We start from the raw sequence: 23383 nt of genomic DNA, 5'->3' as shown, positions 1-23383 counted from the left end.
GCTTCATGGCATGTGGGATCCTCCCGGACTGGGGCACGAACCCGTGTCCCCTGCATTGGCAGGTGGACTCTCAACCACTGCGCCACCAGGGAAGCCCTCTTTCTGTTATTTCTAGTTCAATTCCACTGTGGTCTAAGAGCAGACATTGTATGACTTCTATTCTTTTCAATTTGTTAAGGTGTGTTTTAGGGTCCAGAGTGTGGTCCATCTTGGTGAATGTTCCACATGAGCTTGAGGAGAACATGTGTTCTGCTGTTGGACAACACAGACTACAGGTATAGTCAATTGTATCCAGTTGGTTGATGGTGTTGTGGGGTTCAACCCCACTGGCATTAGACCCCACCATTTCTGCTCCTTGTGCTCAACTAGGCTTCATGTAATAATGTCTTTGTTTGTCTGCCTCTCCCACAAGACTGTGGCTCCTTGAAGGAAGGACTTGCTGAGTTCATCATGAGTCCTAGGTGTGAGGTATGACCCAGGTTGAGATGCTGTTACCCCATCCCAGGGCCTTGACACCCAGGAAATGTTGGCAGAACTGAACCCCATGCTTAAAGCAAGGGCAGCCAGTCCTGTAGGCCCTAGGCCCACGGGCTGTGTGTCAAGAGTGAAATCTGCTGTGGGCACCGAGGTCCAGGAACAAAAGCAGTAAAGCCCACCACCCCTAATAGTCATTGCAGCAGCTGATATATACTAAGTCCCTACTATGGGCTAGCGGATGCTAAGTACTTCACCTGGGTTATCTATTCTCTAATTCTTAAAGGGAACCGAAGTGTGGTCCCCAAACCAGCAGCATCAGCACCACCCAGGAACTTGTTAGAAATGCAAATTCTCAGGCCCCATCCCTGTGAGGAGGCCCAGCGATCATCTGCGTTTTAACAAGCCTCCCAGGAGATCCTGATCCATGGTCAAGCTTGGCCCCACTGATCTCATTTCACCCTCACAATAATCTTAGGGGAGGTAGGGGATTATTATTTTTTTTCTGGCTTTAGCAATGAGGACAGGGAAGCTTAAGGCAGTCAAGTGACTTGTCCAAGATCACACAGCTGGTACATGGCAGAGAAGAGAATTCAGTTAAGCCTTTCTGACTCCAGAGGGGCCTTCTGACCCAACATGCCTTCTAGGATATTTCCTCCATCAGTGCCTGAGCCCTGACTCAGGACCTTCTCCCTGGGGTCCAGGCGTGGGGTTGAGGGCCTCAGGAATTTGTTGAATGTGTCAATCAGACATCATTAGCACCTGCCAACACTGCCCTCTCCCCCACCGCACAAAGGCCCGCCCCTCCTGGGAGCAGGTGTGGGAATCAGGGGCAGCTGGAAGGGGCTGGAGGGAGTTCAGTCCTCCTGCTTCAGCAGGCAGGGCCTTACCGTCCTTCCACAGGTCGGCCACAAACTTGTCCGAGGAGGCATTGAGGAGGGAAGTCACATTGTCATTCAGCGGGTCCATATTCTTGGTCAGCCAGGCGTTTGCATTGTAGTCCACCTGCCAAGGACCACCCCACCGGTCAGGTGCTTCTGCTTCAGTTATGAACTAAGGGCAGGGCTCCAGTCCTCCTGTTTCCCTCCCGGATCTTCCGAGGTCAGAGAGGAAACATTAGTGGTTGCCATGATGGGAATCCACAAACATCAATGAAGAGACCAATAGGTCAGAACTTTAAAGGGCTCTGCGCACAGTAGGGCATCAGCCATGGTAGCCTTTGCTAGGAAGGCCTTGTCTCTATCCTTGCCTTCTCCTAGTAAGCCTCCTCCGGCAGCCTCCCTTTGCCAGAGCCCAGCATGAAGCCTGTGATTTCCAAAAGGTATGGAGCTTTGCTGGTGGTGAATACCCTCCCCTCACACCCAAAGTTCCCCTCTCATCCAGTGAAGGCTTGACAACAATCTGGTTTTTAAATTAAATTTGGGGACCTCTTTTTAATTTTATTATTTTGACTATGAAATGGAAGGAACTGATAAAATAGCTCTGGTGGGCTCTTACAGGATGTGGGTTTTAACTGTGATGGCCAGGCCTGAGCTAAACTGTGTGCCAATAAAACTTTATTTACAAAAGTAGGCTGTGGGCTGGGTTTGGCACCTGGGCTGTAGTTCGCCAATCCCTGGTTTAGGGCATTGCTTGTCCCCAGTGAAGATACTGGGGAGTCAATAAAATACTCTTAAGATTCAAGTCAGACTGAGCTATGTCTTTTCTACATTATCCAGGACCCTCAGGAGCCATAGGGGAAGGTCCTGTACATCAAGAGCTATGACATGATGACAGTGATGACAGAGGCAGAGGAGGAGGAAGGAGGAGGAAGGAAGAAGAAGACAGCCATCGCAGATTTCCCTGGGTGGCACAGGCTGGCAATGGCAAACCCAAGGGCATGATAAAGGAGATTCCTGTTGGACTCAAAAGTGGGTTTATTGGTCACCCCATTCCAGTTGGCCCTTCCTGTTGGGTTTAACTTGTAGCAGGAAGGATTTAGAGTCTATACAAGAAAGAATCGCCTGGCCACTGAGGTTGGAGTATATTAGAGAGGCTAAAGTAATAGCTGTATACAGTAGCCTCTCTAATATATTATATTATATATCTCATATATGTATATAATAGACAACATATATATTAGCCTCTCCACTACATTATATATTCTATATCTCTAATATACATGTATTATATATACCTTAGCCTTTCTATTATATGTTATATCTCTATATCTTGTCCCTTACTGATGCTTAGACAAATCATGTATAAGACTTGGTTGGGATTTGATTTATACCAGATGTCTTTGGGTTCTGCCATTCGCAAGTTACTCCTACTCTGAGCATCCTGCCTGGGTCCCCTGGGACAGAGAGACCCCTGGGACATTCAGCTGGTACCTTCCCGGCATAGTGGATGATAGAGAATTCAGTTTTGTCCTTGAGTTGCTTGGGCTTCTGAAACTTGGGGTGGTTGCCCTGCTCCGAGCACAACTTCTCCACAAAGGACTTGTCTGTGGCTTTGGGGAACCAGCACTCCTCGTCCAGCAGGGCCAGCACACCTGGAGGGTTGTTCTGTGGAAGACAAGCAGGGCAGACCATAGCAAGGATGCCCAAACCTCAGGCTTGCCAGGAAGAGCCGGTCACCCAAACACACGCATAGGCTCCATTACTGTATCTACCTACATATAAAGGTGGATTTATGCCCTCGACCCCAGCTCCCCCAATCTATCCTCAAAGAATGATGTGCCCAGTGGACCAGCACTAGGGAAGGGCCAGCCCCAACAGAACATGCTTGCTGCTGCCCCCTCGTGGGCAGTACACACACAACATCACAAAGAGTTTAGCAAAGGAATGCACTCCTTTACGTATAAATTCACCTAAGGGTTCCTTTGGGTAAAGTGCTTCGCTGTGGCTGAGACACTTTAAACTAAGGTGTCAGGAGCACCACCAGATCTGCACATGCCATTTTCTCTGCTGGAATAGCCTTCGCTTTTTGGACTCAGATCAGAGAAGCCTTTCCTGACTATTCTGTCCAAAGCAGGCACTCCTAAACCACTCTCCGTGTTGGCCTTATCAGGGGTTTTAGTTGCTTCTTTTGTTTGGTTTCATTATCCGCTCTTCCAGGAGGGCAGGGACTGCATCCATCTCATTCATTGTTACATCCCCAGCCCCTAAAGAGAGGGCCCAGCCCATAGTAGGTGCTCAGTAAATGGTCATTCAATAATTATTTCTTGGGCTTCCCTGGTGGCACAGTGGTTGAGAGTCCGCCTGCCGATGCAGGGGACACGGGTTCGTGCCCTGGGCTGGGAAGATCCCACATGCTGCGGAGCGGCTGGGCCCGTGAGCCACGGCCGCTGAGCCTGCGCATCCGGAGCCTGTGCTCTGCAACAGGAGAGGCCACAACAGTGAGAGGCCCGTGTACAGCAAAAAAAAAAAAAAAAAAAAAAAAAAATTATTTCTTGTGTACCTATTATGTGCATGGTTCTAGGAGTTTGGGATGGGTCAGTGAAAACAACCAAGATCCTCGCCTTTGGGAATGAATGACTGGGAGAGATGGGAAGGGGAGGGATGGGCGTGGTGGGGAGGGGAAGAGAGGGGAGGAATAAAAAAAGAAATACCGTTGATATGAAAATGTGAGTCAAGGGACAATGTGACTTAGTTCACAAAGATTCAGTTTACAGGCTTTTGGGACTCATTGAGGGGGGAAGCCATGCCCCACGGAGAGTGTGCAGGGTCCGCGTGCCGGCTGCGTGTGAGTGTGAGGTGGGGCCTTACCGGCCGCTCGATGAGCTCGATGCAGGGCTGCAGGTCCAGCCCGAAGTCAATGAAGTTCCACTCGATGCCCTCGCGCTGGTACTCCTCCTGCTCCAGGACGAACATCGTGTGGTTGAAGAGCTGCTGCAGCTTCTCGTTGGTGTAGTTGATGCACAGCTGCTCGAACGAGTTCACCTGAGCACATGACACCAGGGGAGGCCCCGTGAGCATCGCGGTACAAGTCAGAGGACTTGGGGCCCCGGAGAAGCTCCGTGCTGGAGAAAGCCCCACGCCGGACACACTTTCCACAAGCCTGCTGTGCCATTTCAGCACCCAGAGAGGTCTCAGGCCCCAGTGAAGGCTGCCCAGGGTTCATGAGGGCTGGCAAAAGTTACTTATTCTCATGTCACATGGTTTTACGGACACACGTGGTTTTAAGGATGCTTATCTCCATCTGCACAATGATTTATGGATAGAATAACCGTGTAAGGTATTTCATCACCCCATTTTGCAGATGTGGAAACTGAGGCTCAGAGAGGGAGTAATTCCATAGTAGATATGTTCTGGAATATCTGTCAATCTCAACATCTTCCCTTTCACTGAGAACTTCCCTCCAACCCATGGGAGTGGGACCCAGGAGGCATGTTACATTCCATGAAGTACTGAAAGACCCGAAAAACAGTGCTTGGCTCTGAGGTGACATGTGGCCCAACTCAGGTAGGAGTCAATGAGACTCAATTCCAAGACTTTGGGTGGAACTGTTGGAAAGAATTGGAACTGGTTGGAACTGAGAGGCAGTCTGGAGCAGTGGCAGCCATCTTGCCACCATGAGGGGAGAGCCTGCTTGAGAATAGAGCCAAGGTGGAGGATGGCAGAGAGAGGGAGATGGCAGGAGTTCAGGTCCTGCCTGTTGGATCCAGCTGTATCTCTGGCCTCAGTTTCAGAAACCAATATATTCCCCATTGGATTTCTGTCTCTTACACCCTCAAGGATTTAACCTTAACTAGACAGTCTCCCACCCTATAGTAGCCACCTGCCTTTCTCCAAAATAGTGATTTCTCCAAGTGGAAGCTAATTTCCAGAGAACCAAGACCATGTCTGTCATGAACCTGCCAAGCTGTACCTCAAAGATCTCAAATCCAGCGATGTCCAGGATCCCCAGGAACGAAGCCCCTTGCCGGTGAGTCTTGTCCAGGGCTTTGTTCACGCGGGAGAGTATCCAGCGGAAAAGGCGCTCATAAGTGGCCTTGGCCAGGGCCTCTATTGCAAAATCTGCCTACGGGGGGCGAGAGGACATGGTTACTCCCAATGGGCTGTGTTTTCACATGGGCCTGGCTGGTGGCCCTGGAGTTTTATTTTCCCTCTACCTATAATCAGTCCTTAAAAAATAAACAAAGAAAAGGAAACTATACCATCTCTACAACCAGCAATGAGGGGCAGAGTGGTCAGACCTAGGAATGACAATGTGAATAATAATCACTTCCTGTCAGAGGGACCTGGAGCAAAGTGGAGTCTGCTCCATCCCAGTGATCATTTAGAGGCGGTCAGTCCTGCCTCTAGAAAGGGTATACAGTCATTTCCAAAACATAGTTCAACCTCGTACCTGCAATTAAGAGCTCAAGATGAGGTCAGGAGTGAGGAACTCTGCTGTTCTTATGCAGTCAGTGTTGTATCTTCAAAACCTGACATAGGACTTTGATTATTCTAGTATTGGATAGATGAGGGATACAAAGATGGATGGGTGGATGGATGGATGTGAAACCAAGTCCCCCTAAAACCGAGTTCCTCTGCCGAGTTTATGATTAATCTCTCTATCCAAAATTTTATTCCCATTCTCGTACTGTACCTGTTCCACTCAGGATTGGAGCGGGGATGGGGGCCAAAACTGAGCAGAACCCTGTGGGGCCTTGACAGGTACAAAAGCCCCTCCATGTCCCCTGTTTCTTGTTTGTAGAGAAAGGGCTCCTAAGCCTTCCCTGATTTCCAAAGAGCAGATTCAAGGAGTTACTAATTAGGGAAGTGAGGGAATGCAGAAACAAAGGAAAAGCCGTCAAGGAACAATAGTGCAGGGATAAAACAGAGTCCTAGTTCCTCCTCAAGGGATATACATAACAATCTGAATGTGATACAGTCTTTGAGTTGTTCTGCAGGAACTAAGACCCCCACCCAGGTGGAGGATGGTGACTACATACACAAGTGCATAGAACCCAGACTAGTTGGAAGCAGAAGGTCGATGATTAAGATTCCTGGAATACCACCTTGTTACCTCACCACAAACCAATCTGAAGAAAGTCACGCCCCCTGCAACCCTGACCCCAAATGTTGCCTTTAAAAGCCCTTCCCTGGGCTTCCCTGGGCTTCCCTGGTGGCGCAGTGGTTGAGAGTCCGCCTGCTGATGCAGGGGACACAGGTTCGTGCCCCAGTCCGGGAAGATCCCACATGCTGCAGAGCGGCTGGGCCCATGAGCCATGGCCGCTGAGCCTGCGCGTCCGGAGCCTGTGCTCCGCAACGGGAGAGGCCACAACAGTGAGAGGCCCGCATACCGCAGAAAGAAAAAAAAACAAAAACAAAAACAATAAAAGCCCTTCCCTGACAGCCACCAGGGAGTTCAGGTCTTTTGAGCATGAGCCACCCATTCTCCTCATTGGGCACCTGCAATAAACTCTGTACTTTCCTTCACCACAACTCAGTGTCAGCAAATTGGCTTTGCTGTGTGGCTGGTGAATGGACCCAAGTTTGGTTAGGTAACAGATGAATGGATGGATGGACAGATGGATGGGTGGATGGATGGATGGATGGATGGCTAGAGGGCTGGATGGATGGAAGATTCTGCAGGAATAAATGACAAGTGCAGGAATAAATGGCAAATGCATCATTTACCTGTTCTTTTGTCTGAGCTTTCTGTACCACATCCCGCCCGACTTTGATACGTGGGGTCAGGATGGATCTGGTGAAATCTGTCACATTAATCCCCATGAGGTGGCAAACTTTCTGAGCAGCTGGATGGAGAAAAGAAGCATATTAAGTGTATCACAAAAGTGCAGGCTTGGAAAGAGCACATAACATGGGATATTTGTGATCTGTGAATACATTGGTTTTTCCTTGGTGAGATGGAGCATGATAGTGAACATAGCATGAAAGAGTCCTACAAACTGCTGTCATTAGTGACCTCACCCCCAGTGTTTGGCTAAAAGAGGCAATGATGGGGCTGGGTTGGAGGTGGGCCCCAATTGGGGGCTTAGGGTCAGAACTAGGTTCAAATCCTTGCTCCTTTCCCACTTCCTAGCCATGTGATTTTGGAAAAGCTACTTAGCTTCCCAGGCTCTTGCTTACAAAAAGGATCAGCTATTTGGTACCTTGTTAGGTTATCAATGGGATTAAATGAGGTAGGTATGAACATGACATATAGTTAAATTCAATAAGCATTTGTTCCACCATTCCAAGATATATGTTGCAGCGTATGTAGTGGAAGAAATATTGGAAACAACTTAAATGTCTATTCATAAGGGAGCAAACAAATATATCACAGTATTTTTATAAGATGGAATACCGAATAGCAGTTAAAGCAATGACCTGGCTTTTTCTTTCTCTCTAGACCAGTGGTTCTCAGCTGGGAATGATTTTGCTCCCATGGGACATTGGCAATATCTGGAGACATTTTTGGTTGTCACACTAGGGGATGCTACTGTTAGGAAACACTGATCTAGACAGTTGTGAGTACAGAGTAAAAAAAAAAAAGTTGCAGAATGATGCCTACAGAGTGACATCATTCATGTAAATTAAAAACACACTCACAAAGCAACACTGTATACTGTTCAGATACATGTGTGTGAAATTATAAACATAAAACCAGAAGGGTATGTGGTACAGTACAATTGTGGTTGCCAGGAGGTTCAGGGACTCAGTTGGGAGGATAAGAGATGTCAGTCTTCTCTATACTGTGTTTTGCTTCATTCTAAAGACAAAGATGTATTTGAAAATATTCACAAATGTCAATTCTGAATGGTGAACATGTGGGTTCTTGCTATATTCATGTAGTTCTGCATAAAAACTTTTTCTCCAAAAAAAAAGTCCATTAGCTGCTTCCTTAATGTGAAGACTAGTGATACACGACAGTTTGGATGTGTGAGGTGGACGGTAAATAGTGTAGTTTTAGGATTTTTTACCATCTCTTTTCAAGGGTGCTCTTTTGGTTTCTCTTTCCCTGAGGGTCTCTCCTCAGAGCGAGGATTCCTTTAACTTGCTATATCTGGGAGTATAACACATAAGAAACAACTGGCAGTCAAACTGGGAGCTTGGAAAAGCAACCCAATATACAGCCTGAGACGGCCATGTGAGGCCACAGGTGAGCACGTTGGGAACCTATGTCATCCTTTTGCATCAGCCACCAACAAGCATGGTGGTAGCCAGGCCATCTTTTCAAAACACGAAACACTGCTTATTTGCAGGTAGGGCTGTTAAGATTTAGGAAAAATATATAGGAAGCCCAGTGAAACTTGAATTTCAGATAAACAATGAACACTTTTTAGTATAATTATGTCCCCAATATTGCCTAGAACATACTTACTATCAAAAGTGTTTATCTGAAATTCAAATTTCACTGGGCATCCTTTATTTTATCCAACAATCCCATCTGCAGGGAAACGTGAGGTCTGTCTCCCCAACAAGACCGTATATGCCATAAGAAATGGGGTGGTCCCTGTCTCATTTCCTGCTGTATCCCCGTGCCCGGCATATAGCAGGTGCTCAAAAATATTTGTTTAATAAAACAAATGAGTGTGGTGTTTTTAGAAGAGGCACTCCCTAAGGATGTTGTCTGATCCAAAACTTAGTTTTTTCCCCCACTCTCTGACTCAAGAACTTTCCATGTAGGATCTTAAGCAGTGAAAAGTTTGAAAAAAGAGAGAATCAAGTGATAATAATCTAGTCTAGTTCTTGTTAATGCCCCAGATAACCTCATCCAGAAAAATAACCAAAGACAATGTGACCTTCCCTCCCATCACCAAAGTCATCAGTTATTATGAAAAAGCAGCAAGCACCTGTGTTATCCGGCATGGACGCCTGGTCTGTGTTTCTTTCCTTCTTGAAGACAATATTCCCAAGCTGCAGGACGGATGACACCACCTTCAATATGGCTGAAGTGAAGAGAGAAGTACAGATAAGACACAAGTGCCAATCCCAAGGTTTGGAGTCTAAAGGTCATTGAGGACCCAGAGCCAGCCTACATCTTTCCCCTAAAAAGACTCAGTTCTGAGCTTTTTGGAGAAAGCCAAAGCACCCCAATTCCCGGCTAAGAGGGGAGAAAACCTGGCTGGGAGGAGCAGAATATTTTTGGATGGTTGCTAAAAACCGTGCCCTACAGTGGAATACTATGCAGCAGGGGATGGCAATCTATAGCCATTGGACCAAATCCGGCCCAATGCCTGCCATTGTAAATAAAGTTTTATTGGAACCCAGCCACACTCATTCACTTACATATTGTCTATAGCGGTTTGCATGCTTAATGGCAGAGTTCAACCGTTTCCATGGAGATCGTATGGCCCACCAAGGCTAAAATATTTACTCTCTGGCCCTTTACAGAAAATGTTTGTCAACCCCTTCTATACAGCAAGGAGACTGAATGATTTATGACTACAAACAACAAAATTGCTGTATATCTCACAAATACTAATGCTGAACAAAGGACTCCAAATGCAAACAAGAACATACCATGTAAGTTCCATTTACAGAACGTTCAAGAATGGGCAAAACTATGCTGTTAGAGGTCAGCATGGTGGTCATCCTTGACTGGGGGAAGCTACTAGAAGGAACAAGATGGAGCTTCACGGGGTCTGGTGGTATTCATGTTCTCTTAGTTATAAAAGGTACTAGTTACACAGGTGTGTTCAGACACATGGGAAGGGATGGAAGATGGATGGTTGGAAGATGAATTGATGGATGGATGAAAGGAAGGAAAATGGATGATAGATGGATCAATGAATGAATAGATAATAGATGGATCAATCAATGGATTGATGAATAGATAGATGGAAGAAGATGGATAGATGGATGGATGGATGGATAGTTGGTTGGTTGGTTGGATGGATAATAGAGAGAGGATTGATTAATGCAAATGCGTGGCTTTAGATTAACTCAGGTGCAAATCACCCAGGACTTCCAAGAAGAAATCACTGTGTTCCAAGAACAAAACCTAGAGATTCCAGCCTCCTCTGGTTCCTTAGGCCAAACGAGCGGTGACAACCTTTTACAACAGCTGTCCTCACACCTGGCCCAGCTCAGGAGGAGAAAGGCCTAGATCAGCCACCCATATGCTCCCATTCACCACTGCAAAAATCTACACCCAAAAGATGAACAGAGCTCCTGTTGATAGGGCACAGCTGAGGCAGTCTCTTTACTACCATCTATGAAAGGGGTTTAGTAAACTGTCAAGACCAATACTCACAGTTCTTAAACTGCAAGTCTAAATTAGGATTGCTGGAATGCCTGCAGAGCCTGGGTAAGCAGTGAATTTCGGCACTCAACCCGGGCACTAGTGAAAATTTGTTCTGGGGATATCCTATGCATCATTATAGGCTATTTAGCCACATCCCTGGTCTCTAACCACTAGATGTCAGTAGTGCTACCCTCTCCCAAGTTGGGACAACCAAAAATGTCTCTAGACATTGCCAAGTATCCCCCCGGGGCCGAGTCACCCCTAGCTGAGAACCACTGGTCTAAATGAACAAAGCAGATTGATGGGGACTGTGGGGACTCATGGGGGCCACAACCCTGCATGAAAGGGGAGAGTTGCTACTCCAATCATGGCCGCGGGGGAGGCAAGCCCAGAGCTGCCAGGCTTCTGATTTTTCCAAAGATGATGGAAACCCAGATTTTTATGTGAAATCTACCCAGGTTTAAAATTGACAACTTTAATGGCTGTGGAGGCCAATCTCTCTTGAGGGCTCAGGCACTGCTGGTTTGCACTTTCTGGTATAGATAGCACTGTCACAGAAATAACGAATTGTCACCACTCCCAGGTCACAAGAGCTGGTGGACAGCAAAGTGCAAAGTGGAGAGGGCTGCCCAGATAGCAAGGGTGGCAAGGGCTGGCAGTCTGGGGCAGTGGTTGAAAGCATGCACTCTAGTGTTAGGAAGTCCAGCTTCACCTTGCTAAGCCTTAGTTTCCCCATCTGCAAAATGGAGAGGGTAACAGCTGTACCTGCTTCATAACGTTTATATCAGGAGAGATGCTGCAAACAGGGGCCTGGCCCAGTAGGTGCTAAATAGAAGTAGCCACCTGTAGTGAGTTGACAGGTGGCCGCCCAAAGACATGACCATCCAGAACCTGTGAATGCGACCTCATTTGGAAAAAGATCCCTGCAGATGCAATTAAATGAGATCACCTTAGATTAAACTGGTGGGCCCTAAATCCAATGACAAGTGACCTGATAACAGAGAGAACAGAAGATGCACAGGGCAGAAGGAAACGTAAAGAAGGAGGCAGGTTGTAGTGATGCGTCTACAAGCCAAGGACTGCCGGCAGCCACAGAAGCCGGGAGAGGGGCCTGGGATGGATTTTCCCTCAGAGCCCCCAGAAGAAACCAACCCTGCCCACCCCTTGGTTTCAGACTTCTGGCCTCCAGAACCATGAGAGAATAAATTCCTGTTGTTTTAAGCCACCAAGTTTGTGGTAATTTGTTACAGCAGCCTCAGGAAACTAATACGCCACCCTTATTACTGAGGAACAGGAAATAGGCTTTCCCAACATGTGGCAGACGTACCCCATGTACACAGGGTGGATGATTATAGGTGGTATGTGAAACTTTTAAAACATTTCAATAGTTAGGCACTTATTCTAATTTATTTCAAATTGTATAACCAGGACACATACTTAGTGATTGTCCGGAACTGTTGTTTAGGACAAAGCCCAGAGTGGATGGGGCTATAGAAATCCACCCTAGGCATAAAAATATTCAAACAATGATGATACAGATGAAACCCAGAAGCGGCATCAATTGTGAATGACTGACACCTGGAAATGGACCTAGACAGTCCCTGGGAGGATCTGAGGACAATGCTGAAGTTAGCTGCCGGGAGTTCGCATCTTGGCCATGTTAGTAGCAGCTGTGTGACTTCAAGTCAGGTATTAGCCTCTCTGGGCCCATTTCACCATCTGAAGGCCCATAAAACCACCTGCTTCATAAGGTTGTCCTGAGGATTAAATGCATAGCACCTAAACCCAGGCAGTGCTCAATAAACAGTAGCTGCTATGATGTCACAATGATTATGATGGTCTTATACTGTTCCTAGCTCCCTGTGCAATCTAGGGCAAGTAATTCTCCCTTGCTGAAGTCCAGGAACCAGAGGAGACTGGTCACCTGGAACCTCATGCAGCTCCAGGGGTCAGGCCTGACACTACCATCAGCTCCCCATTTTCCTTTGGCTTCTTTGGGGAGGGTTGGGAGTAGCCCTAGATTTATAATCAAGGTTGGTATACACACTGGTCTAAGTCTGTGTCCCATGGGTGTCAGTCATTTGTACACCCTCATCCTAATGCTTGTTCTACAGGCATACCATCTGTTCTACTATTTACTTAACATTTTTTTTTACATTCACTTCTCTTTCCTATGATTCACTTAAGTAGAAAACTTTATCTTAAGTGAAAAATCAGCTTCCCTTGCCATAAATAGATGGCACCTGTAAAAATAAATACAGGAAAGATAAACCATATTATCAAATGCTAGCAAGAGGCTAGGGCCTGCCCAAGGTGCTGGGCCTGGGGTCTACTCTCCAGGGTTAAAAGGGTGATTAGCAAGTGTCATGGAGGTGCCAAACTGCTCCTCTCTTTGACAGTCATCAGAAGAACTGAAAGGGACTAGAGAAGGGACCACCATCTCATGGTGGGCTTCTGTATCACTTATCACCCAGCAAAGCGAGTCCACATTGTAGAACATTCTGGGCCCCTTTTAACCTTGGTTTCCATACCTTGGTTCTGACACAGATTTTTTTTTTTTAAGATTAAAGGACAAAACCCACCTTCCCACAGACAAAAACAGAGCACAGTGAATCATAAAGTGGGGCTTGGGATTCCATGAGACCCGAGTGAGTCCCAGCTCCAACAGTGTGTCCTTGGGTAATTTCCTTTACTTCTCTGTACCTCAGTTTCCTCATCTGCAAATTGAGGTAATAATGGCCACCCCTTAGGGTTGTTGTGACATTAAATAATGCATATAAAGCATTTAGCACATTGCTTTGTTCCCTGATGTCTTCACTTTAAATATATTAGAAGCATTTCCACGTAAGGCAATGTCTTTCTAAGACCATTTAAAAGGTCCCGTTGCTTTCTTTCATAAGGTCAACCAATAATTAAATAAGCCGTCTATCAATCAATACTTTAGTTTGTTCCAGTTTTTTAGTATTTAAATAAAACTGAACATTCCGGTACATTTTTTAAAAAAGGTAATTTAGCACTCAGAGGAAAACATAGGAAGAACACTCTTTGACATAAACCACAGCAAGATCTTTTTTGGTCCACCTCCTAGAGTAATGGAAATAAAAACAAAAATAAACAAATGGGACCTAATGAAACTTAAAAGCTCTTGCACAGCAAAGGAAACCATAAATAAGACAAAACGACAACACTCAGAATGGGAGAAAATATTTGCAAACGAATCAACGGACAAAGGATTAATCTCCAAAATATATAAACAGCTCATGCAGCTCAATATTAAAGAAACAAACAACCCAATCCAAAAATGGGCAGAAGACCTATATAGACATTTCTCCAAAGAAGATATACAGATTGCCAACAAACACATGAAAGGATGCTCAACATCACTAATCATTAGAGAAATGCAAATCAAAACTACAATGAGGTATCACCTCACACAAGTCAGAATGGCCATCATCAAAAAATCTACAAACAATAAATGCTGGAGAGGGTGTGGAGAAAAGGGAACCCTCTTGCACTGTTGGTGGGAATGTAAATTGATAACAGCCACTATGGAGAACAGTATGGAGGTTCCTTAAAAAACTAAAAATAGAATTATCATATGACCCAGCAATCCCACTACTGGGCATATACCCAGAGAAAACCATAATTCAAAAAGACACATGCACCCCAATGTTCATTGCAGCACTATTTACAATAGCCAGGTCATGGAAGCAACCTAAATGCCCATCGACAGACAAATGGATAAAGAAGTTGTGGTACATATATACAATGGAATATTACTCAGCCATAAAAAGGAATGAAATTGGGTCATTTGTTGAGACATGGATGGATCTAGAGGCTGTCATACAGAGTGAAGTAAGTCAGAAAGAGAAAAACAAATATCATATATTAACGCATGTGTGTGGAACCTAGAAAAATGGTACAGATGAACCGGTTTGCAGGGCAGAAGTTGCGACACAGATGTAGAGAACAAATGTATGGATACCAAGGGGGGAAAGCCGTGGTGGGGTGGGGATGGTGGTATGATGAATTGGGCGGTTGGGATTGACATATATACACTGATGTGTATAAAATTGATGACTAATAAGAACTTGCTGTATAAAAAAATAAATAAAATTAAATTAAAAAAAAAAAAGGAAATATAACCCTGACATTTAAGACCTTTCATTGTGGGACAAAAAAGGCCACCTACAAACTTGTGTTTCTCATTACAGTGGATCTGAAATTCTTAAGCCATTACTTTCCCATGGAGCGTTGTACTTAAAGTCACAATTATGTAAATGATATTTCTGCTACTTGTTACAGTCTCTGGACTTCTGAGTGCAATTTGTATCTCTTTTCAGGTACCTGTCATGATGTTGCTATCTGTTTATTTGTGTATATGGCCCTTTCCACCCCATTAATTTCCTTTTTTTTAAGATTTTTTTTTTTTTATGTGGACCATTTTTAAAGTCTTTAAAAAGTCTGAATTTGTTACAGTATTTATTCTGTTTTATGCCTTGATTTTTTGGCCACGAGGCATGTGGGATCTTAGCTCCCTGACCAGGGATCGAACCCCCGCCCCCTTCACTGGAAGGCGAAGTCCCAATCACTGGACCACCAGGGAAGTCCCAAAAAAAAAAAAGGGGGGGTATTTAGCAAATATCTGGCCTACAGCAAGTACTTAATCATCAGTTGTATTTTCTTTTTTTAAAGCAAAGATTAGAAGTAAAAACGGACTCATGTTCCAAATAAAATGAATCATTCTTGGAGAGCTGATGTCATTAAGGAAGGGATGCTGTAAGCACTGGATTCTGAAGTAGGATCCTAGCCAAAATCCACAAACACCACCCATTTGTTATCTCATTCATGGAGTCTTCTTTTTTCTGGGCCCCAAGTTATCTCTGAAGGAGCTGCCCTTCCTTATAAGTTTCATTTTTGCAACTGTAGCCATTATTCTGGGGCTCCAAAGGGGTGGGGGTGTGGGAAGAAAGCGAAAATTTCCACAATCTTGTCTTGGTGTTCCCAAAAGAGATTAACCTTGAATACTGAGGCATATCTAACCCAGAAGAAAAAGTGTTTCTTGCACAGTATGGAAACCAGAAATATCTCTATGAGCTTTCCTTTTCTCAGGACGAAATGTGTTTCTTGGTCATTGGTTGATGATATTGATCAATATTGGTCCATCACCAGAACTGCCTTTCCAGGAAGAACCCAAGTACACTGACTGCCTCAATTACTCACCCTCCCCTCCACCTACATGTTCTCAATGAGGCCAATAACCTCTCTACCTCCAGCTCCAAGAATGGAATCGAGACCATAACCAAGAGACATAACAGAGCTTTCAACAACCCTGGCTCATTGTGAGTAGCTCAGGAATATGCATGTCAACCTAGGCAATATGACTCCATTCAGGGGTGCAGGCAGGGAATCCACTCTGCTCATTTCTGCTGGACATAAAACCAATGGATGTAAGGGCTGGAGCCACAGCAGCTATTTTGTTGCCAAGAAACTACTTCCTACTTAAAGACAATGTTGTTGAGAGACCAAGTTCTAAAGACATTCTTTGAGTCCCTAGAATTTGCTGTTCCTGAAACCACTATCCCTGAATTTTTCAGCTCTATGAGTGAATCATTTTCCTTTTTGCTTAAGCCAATTTGGTCACTTGTAACCAAAAGAGCCATAACTCGTGCAGCCACCTTTCTAAAACACCAATAAACCACCTAAAGTAATGTTAATTTTTCTCCTTCTCCTTTATTTTTTGAGGGAGTGGGGAATTCAGAGAGCAGAAATCTGTCCTGACCAGAGAAAAGTCCCTAACTAATTCCAGTGGTACTGAGGCAGGAAAGATAGGGCCAGGCCCAAGGACAGCCTCCTCATGTATAGGCATTAGGCAGAAGGCAAAGCCACCTCCTTGTTTTGCACTTAATGAGGCCATGACGCATGAAGGAATGGTATCCAACACAGAAATTTTGTAACATCTGAACAAGAAACTGACCAATAAAACTGTAGAGCATGCACAATAAAAATGCACAGGTTGCTGATGACCCTATAAGACTTTTCACCTGTGGCGCTTAACTAGTAAAGGAAAATGTAAGGGAAAACATCTCTTAGAGCACAGGTACAGTGGTTTCAGCAGAAAAATGCACAAGACTGGGGGCTGATGCAACCTGGTGTAATCCAGGCCACACCTCAACCTTCCCCCTCAATGAACATTCCATCCCTAATCAAAAACACCCACCCATTCAAAGGGCTAAAAATAAGATAAAAGGAGGATCAACAACCCTGCGGGGCACCCCTCACTCACGAGGATGCCCACACTCTTCTTTGAGTATGTAATTTTCACTTCTGCACTAAATAAACTTCTTTGTTCTCTTGCTACTCAGCCTCAGTATGTGTGTGTGCACGTGTGTGTATGTGTGTGTGTGTGTGTGTGTATGTCGGTGCGTGTTTATTTTTTTCCTTAGTGCCTTGTGTTCCTTGCCCAAACTCTTTTGGACGAGTTGAACAAGAGCCTGGACTTCTGGTAAAGCTTTTCTGGTATCCGTATCGAGAGCAGGAACCTTGCTCTCCTCACCAGCACCCCGCCTCGAGGTGGGAAGACTTACACAGCTGCTCCTCTTCATTGAAGCCCATGATCGCCATGGCCTCCAAGGTTTCTTGGAACATCTCATCGTCCTGGGCTGCCGGGATGGGCACAAATCCATTGGAGAGGAATGTGTAGTTGCTGAAGCCCTCCAAAAGCAAGTCATCTAGAAGGAGAGGAAGACGGGGTGGTGGTCAGGAAGGCACACTTCTATTTTGAACAGGAGACAGGAACCTGGTAAAGGGTCTGGCCCATCGTAATTTCTTTCCCTTTCCCAAGACTTGGACAGTTTAAACCTTCCTCTGCTTCATTGCATAGAAGCCATCACCCACCTCATACAGTGGTGCAGGCTGTGCACTGCCCCAGGGTGCCTGGCAGCTGAAATCCATTGTTGGCTCCACTTGCTAAGCCATGACCCCTGACAGAACATTGCATTTACCCAGAGGGAGAGACACCTTTATCTCAGTTGCCCAAAAGTACCCTGCCTTCAGAAACAAAGCTCTGAAAAGTTAGATTAATCTTTATCCATCCATTTATTAAACTTTTATCAAAATCACACATACACATGGATTTTAAAAATCGATGACTGAGCTATTGATATGAAGCTCGTACTAAGAGCCTGAGAAATGAAACTTGCAGCTTCTAGTCAACACTGATCAAACAGAATTTAATGTGAACTTGACGAGCATCCCGAGGGAGGAAAAAGGCACCCTCGTTTTACAACCTTCATCAGCATTTGTCCCTGAATCACCCCACTTTTTCCTTCTTTAGTAATCAAATAATTCTTTAGCTGTATATGATTTTACCATATATATGTTTTTGGACATCTAATTAACACTGTGATTTTTGTTCTATATATGTTGTGTAATAGTTGATTTTGTCCTATCTTCACCAAACATGTTAAGCTTAATAAATGTATTTATGAGAAAAAATTAATTACTATCTAAAGGTTTATAATAAAAACACCAATTGCTTGTCCCATCTTTTCTCCAGCTCCTACCTTACCCTACAATAACTGCTTTTATCTCTTTTAACTGTTTTTTTCTGGTAGTTACCATTATCTCTCTATGTAATAGGCTTACTATATATTACTTTTATATATCATATTAATGGCTATTTCTGGATATGTCAAAATTAGATATTATCCATTGACTTCCTGCTATGGTGGAAAAAGCTTTGGTGCTCTTACAATTGCTTTTACAATTTAGCCTCCCTCTTCTCAAACTATTTCTAGTTGAATCAGTAGATAAGGCTTATATTAGGGATTGGCAAATCTGGTCTGCTGGTTATCTTTGTAAATAAAGTTTTTTTTTTAATTTAATTTTTTTTAACACAGCAGGCTCTTTTTATTTTGAATTTTATTTTATTTATTTTTTTAAATAGCAGGTTCTTTTTTTGAATTTTATTTTTATTTTTTTATATAGCAGGTTCTTATTTGTAAAAAAAGTTTTATTGAAACACAGCCGCTCCCATCTCCTTGTCTATTTTCTATGGCTGCTTTCATGCTACAATAGCAGCCAGAGTTGAGTAGTTGCAAGAAAAACCAAATGATCCCCAAAGCCTAAGATATGGACTATCTGGCCCTTTAGTAAAAACATTTGTCAACTCCTTGTTTATGACATCTATCAAATATTATTCTCTGAAAAGTCATACTCTGTAGTTACATTCCTTTGTTGTTATTCATCCCTTTCTCTCCAAAATTTATAATCCCTTCTTTTTTTCTTATACTATTTGCTTTTATGACACTGTCCAATACATCAAGTGTCCTCTTCCAGATCAATCTTTAATTAGGCTGGATTTGATTATACTTTTGGAGGGAATTCAGCAAGATGCTCTTCTTTTTAAACAAAGTGTTTTCCTGGGTCAAGTCACTAGGAAGCTACTTGATAAAGTTGAGGTTAAGTTGACACGAGATACCAATTAAGCCTTTGGATTAACTGAAATGCCTGATTAAAGTCACAAGGATTTGAGTCTTTGCCAAGATTTCATTATCCAGACCATGGATACATGTGGAAATATTTGACTCCCCCTAAAAGCCTAACCTCTTCCCAGATCTATCATCAAGCATACAAGTGGTTCCTAGGGATCTCAGTTGTTGCTTTTATCCTCTCTTGATTTCTGGGGGACCGGAGGCAGAGCACAAAACTGGAACCCAGGTTACCAAACAACAAAATTGTTGACTTTGGTGCCAAAGAGGTGGAAGAAAACTATAAACGCTTCCCTCTGGGCCACGCCATCGTGTCTGCACTATAACTGCTAATTTACCTATGTGCCACTAACATCCATTCCGCCTCCCCTCTTTTATCCAAAATTGCTCCAGATGCCAAGCAACAAGATTAAATAAGGAACGCTGCTTCCCCTAGTGGTGGAACATTGCAATACACCTCATCACAGCAAAGGTACCAGCCCACACATCCTTTTGGTAATTTTCTAAGCAAAATAACTAACCCCGGGTCACAAAACTGATGGGAAGCAAAATTTGTACTGTTCTCCTAAAATTTAGGACTTAAACTTATTACTAGAATGTAGACCATACTATGTACTTGTATTGACTGGTATACTCCTTTATTCAGCTGTGATTTATATATTCTTTGCAGTTAGTAGATTAACTCTTCTACACGCCTAGAATGTATAATTTCCTATTGGAGCCTGGTATACAGTATATAGCTTTTATGTGAAAAATATTTTCCTTACAACAGAGGGCAGCAAACTACAGCACATTCTTATTTTTGTAAATAAAATTCTATTGTATAGCTTTGCCCATTGGTTTAGGCATTGCCTATGGCTGCTTCTGCATTACAACATCAGAGCTGAGTAGTTGTGACAAAAACCGTGTGGCCTACAGAACCTAAGAGATTTACTATCTGGTTCTTTACAGAAAAATATAGGTGACCCCTGCCCTACAAAAAGGTCAATTCAAAGTTATTTTCAAAACAGGAATAATGAAAAGTGCTTGGTTCCACTGCCCTTCCAAATTCCTTATACAATCAGAATGCCTCTTAAATACCTGCAAGTTTTGTAAACGTGCAAATATGGCAATTGTCTTTCTCCCTTCCTGGAAGGCACAGATTGTGTCTATTTGGACTTGATGTCGTCCAGTCTAACTGGGCTTGATTAATTAATTATTTAATGCCTAACTGAAATGGACATCTACTATGTCACATAGTAGGTGCTCAGTAAATGAGAATGACTGAACAGAAGCCACACTCACTCACACAAAGGAGATGCTGCCCAGAGATGTGTAGCTCTTTCCCTGGCAGGATCTCAGACTCTATGTTAACGGCTGATCGATTAACCCTGGATCATGATGAAAGGGAGGGCTGAGATCTCCCAACACACGTCTTTGCTCATCACTTACTTCTCATCTTCTCCTTGGCTCCAGCAATCAGATAGTAAAAGATGTGGAATGTCCTCTCGTCTCTGGCTTGGCGAATCGCCCGTGACTTTTCTAGCAGATCTGGTTTGGGAGGAGTTAAGAATCCCAGGGACACCACGTGTACCTCTTGTGGGAACATGACCTTCCTCCCCAATCCTTGTCATACCAGCTGCTGGAGGGGAAATCTCCAGGACCCGGGAGAGGTTCCCTGGAGTGTTCTGAAGAGTCTGATTGCTGGGACAGAGTCAAGCCATCCACGCCTGGTCCACATGAGTTGACCTTCCAGTTCTGGCTCACAGATCCAAAAGAAACCACTGGGTGCTGCTGGCAGGCCCCAGTGCCAGGGAGAAGTGAGGGGAACAGAGTGGGGGAAAAAAGCATAAAAAGACAGGAGTCAAAGGACTCCAGGATGAAAGACTTACGGGAGGGGCATGAAATGAGATGTTTCCCCAGCAGCCATCACCAACTCCTCTTCTGCAGAGTAAGCTGTCTTTAGATATTACAGAGTAAAAATAATTACACCCTCTATGATTTGTTAATCCCTGTGCTAAATGTTTGACGTGCATTTTCTCATTTACACCTCACAAACTATCCTAGAAGCTAAGTGCGAATATTATTTGCATTTTCAATATAGGGAAACTGAGGCCCAGGGAAGCTCGGGGAAGGCTCAATTTCCCAGGAGCACAGAGCTAGGAAGTGACAATGCCAAGTGTCTGTGGTAGCCAAAACCATCCCAGACAAGGGGCTGGGCTTCAAGAGCTGGGTACCAGTTCTGGCTGGCTGAGTGACCTTGACCCAGCTGACTAGCTGCCTAGCCTCAGGAGACTGTAAACATGACCCACTAATCAATCTAAGGAGAGCTGTTCTGCCATGGGGGGAGGGGATGGTAGGGAGGCGCATGGGTGGTTGGGCTCTTGTACCAGGTGGATTTCCCCATGTAAGAACCAGGCTCTACTTGACTATGACAAAATCTGCAAAACCCTAACCACTGAAGAATGAATGATCACTTCTTCTCTGTGCTCCCAAATCCATTGGATTAGACTGTGTCCCCCACCCCCGCTCTGTCATGTCAGGTCATGTAGACTAATTTCTCCTCCCAACGCCTCTTATTATACAGGGTCACAAACTCTCATCTGCAATTCCCAAATCCAGAAACGTCTGAAAACCAGAACTCAGCTGGTGGCCATACCCGTTCTGAGCCCACACGAGGCTATTTATGGTCTCCTTATCCCCCCGTAGGAGAATATGGGTGTCTTTTGCTGTATCTCATTTAATCCCTGCCCAGCTCTGGGAGGTGGGGATGGGGCCTGGTCAGCTGACCCCAGCCATGCCCTGAGCCCCCTCTGGGATGCTAAAGAGCACAGGTGGCACTGGTGGGCTGGTGGGATTCTGATTCCTTAGATTTACAGAAACAGCTTCCTGCTTGCTTTGCCAGAAGCAGGCTGTTCCTCTGGGAAAGTTCTGTTTCCATTGACGTCCTATCTGTGGGCTGAAGCTGCCCTGTTCCTAAGAAGGACAAGGGGTCCAGGTTTAGCCTTGGACCCTGGCTCGAAAAGGATGAAGCGAAGTTCTCACGATAGCCGATGCTCAACCAGCCCTTATTCCGTCACGGTTCTAAGAGCTTTACATGAATGAATTCACTTGATTCTCACGACACCTCTATGAGGCAGGTATTATTATCATCCCCATTTCACTGACGAGGCACAGAGAGGTTGAGTAACTAGCCCAAGGTCGCTCAGCTAGGGAGAGGTCCACTCAGAATCAAACACAGGCTGCTTGAGGTCCTCAAACCTGGGGACCACCACACTACAAGGCTTGCTGTTAAGGGAAAACAACCCCAGGGGAGATTTGTTCTGGATGGCACCCAAGCGCCTGGGGAGAGAGGGGTGGCTCTTGTGCCCCCCTCAGGCTCTGGGCAGGAGGTTGGTGGGACCAAGGGTGGGAGTCCCAGGTGGCCCAGGCTCAGCAAAGGATACATGTCTCAATGTTGGCTCCCACGATGTAACCCGTGACGTCGAAGTTGATGCGGATAAATTTGCCCTGCCAACAGGAAAACACAGTCCATGGTGGGTTCCCCAGCCTCAGCCCCTCACCCTCATGCTGCAGGCAAGTGGGGAGAGAGGAGTCTGGGAGCACTCAAGGGAAAAAGAAGAAAACCAGAGAGAGCTTCTTGCAAACACTCAAGAATCTCACAGGTCAGCATCTCCTGAGCTGGGGAGATCGAGGGCCTTATGGCGACAGAGGAACTTAGAAAACACTTTCTCAAATCAATTTCACTTGCTCTTGCAGTGACCCTCAGCCCATCATAGCTCTCCCCATTTGAAAGGTGGGGAAACTGAGGCCAAGAAAGCTAGTGGGACCTGCCCAGTGTGGTAGTGCTCCTAAGAGGTAGAGGCGTGAGTAGAAGGCACATTTTGCCACACCCAGTGGCTGGAGGCCTCCTCCGCTGCCCCCCTGCCCAGAAACACACTGGGCCTCCATGATCAATCAAGCCCAAGTTCATCCAGCTGCGAATTAAACCGCTTCTTTGGGGCAGGTGAGCATGAACAGTGATGCCAGGGAGCCACGCTATCTGAGCAGGCCCTACATAGGAGGCTCTGTAGGCAGGGCTGGGCCATGCCCCCAGCCCCGGGGCCCATCAGATCTCTCCACTTGGAAAAGATGCCAATCCACCTGCCTTCTGCCTCAGCCGAACCACAGAACCCAGGACAGCCAGGTCCCGCCTCTGGCAGCACTGGCCCTTTTCCTGCTTTCTTAACAGCTGACAAAGGATCATATCCTTACCACCCTCACCCACTCGTGATTAC

General features: G+C 45.1%; 1 protein-coding gene across 6 annotated transcripts in view; it reads right to left on the bottom strand.

The window, feature by feature from the left end:
- MYH11 (myosin heavy chain 11) overlaps positions 1-23383 on the bottom strand; it is a 125813-nt gene that overhangs the window by 33340 nt on the left and 69090 nt on the right. For all 6 annotated transcript variants that reach the window (XM_024744265.1, XM_024744270.1, XM_024744266.1 and 3 more), the window contains 9 exons: positions 22553-22616; positions 20559-20657; positions 17223-17366; positions 9242-9337; positions 7083-7201; positions 5326-5478; positions 4224-4397; positions 2847-3020; positions 1365-1479 (listed from right to left, as the gene is read on the bottom strand). In XM_024744265.1, the coding sequence (XP_024600033.1) occupies positions 1365-1479; positions 2847-3020; positions 4224-4397; positions 5326-5478; positions 7083-7201; positions 9242-9337; positions 17223-17366; positions 20559-20657; positions 22553-22616 (1138 nt within the window). The remainder of the gene's footprint in view (positions 1-1364; positions 1480-2846; positions 3021-4223; positions 4398-5325; positions 5479-7082; positions 7202-9241; positions 9338-17222; positions 17367-20558; positions 20658-22552; positions 22617-23383) is intronic.

The sequence above is a fragment of the Neophocaena asiaeorientalis genome, unplaced genomic scaffold (assembly GCF_003031525.2).
Source record: "Neophocaena asiaeorientalis asiaeorientalis breed wild unplaced genomic scaffold, Neophocaena_asiaeorientalis_V1.1 scaffold91, whole genome shotgun sequence".
Lineage (NCBI taxonomy): Eukaryota > Metazoa > Chordata > Mammalia > Artiodactyla > Phocoenidae > Neophocaena > Neophocaena asiaeorientalis.
This window is presented reverse-complemented; position numbering and strand designations above follow the sequence as displayed.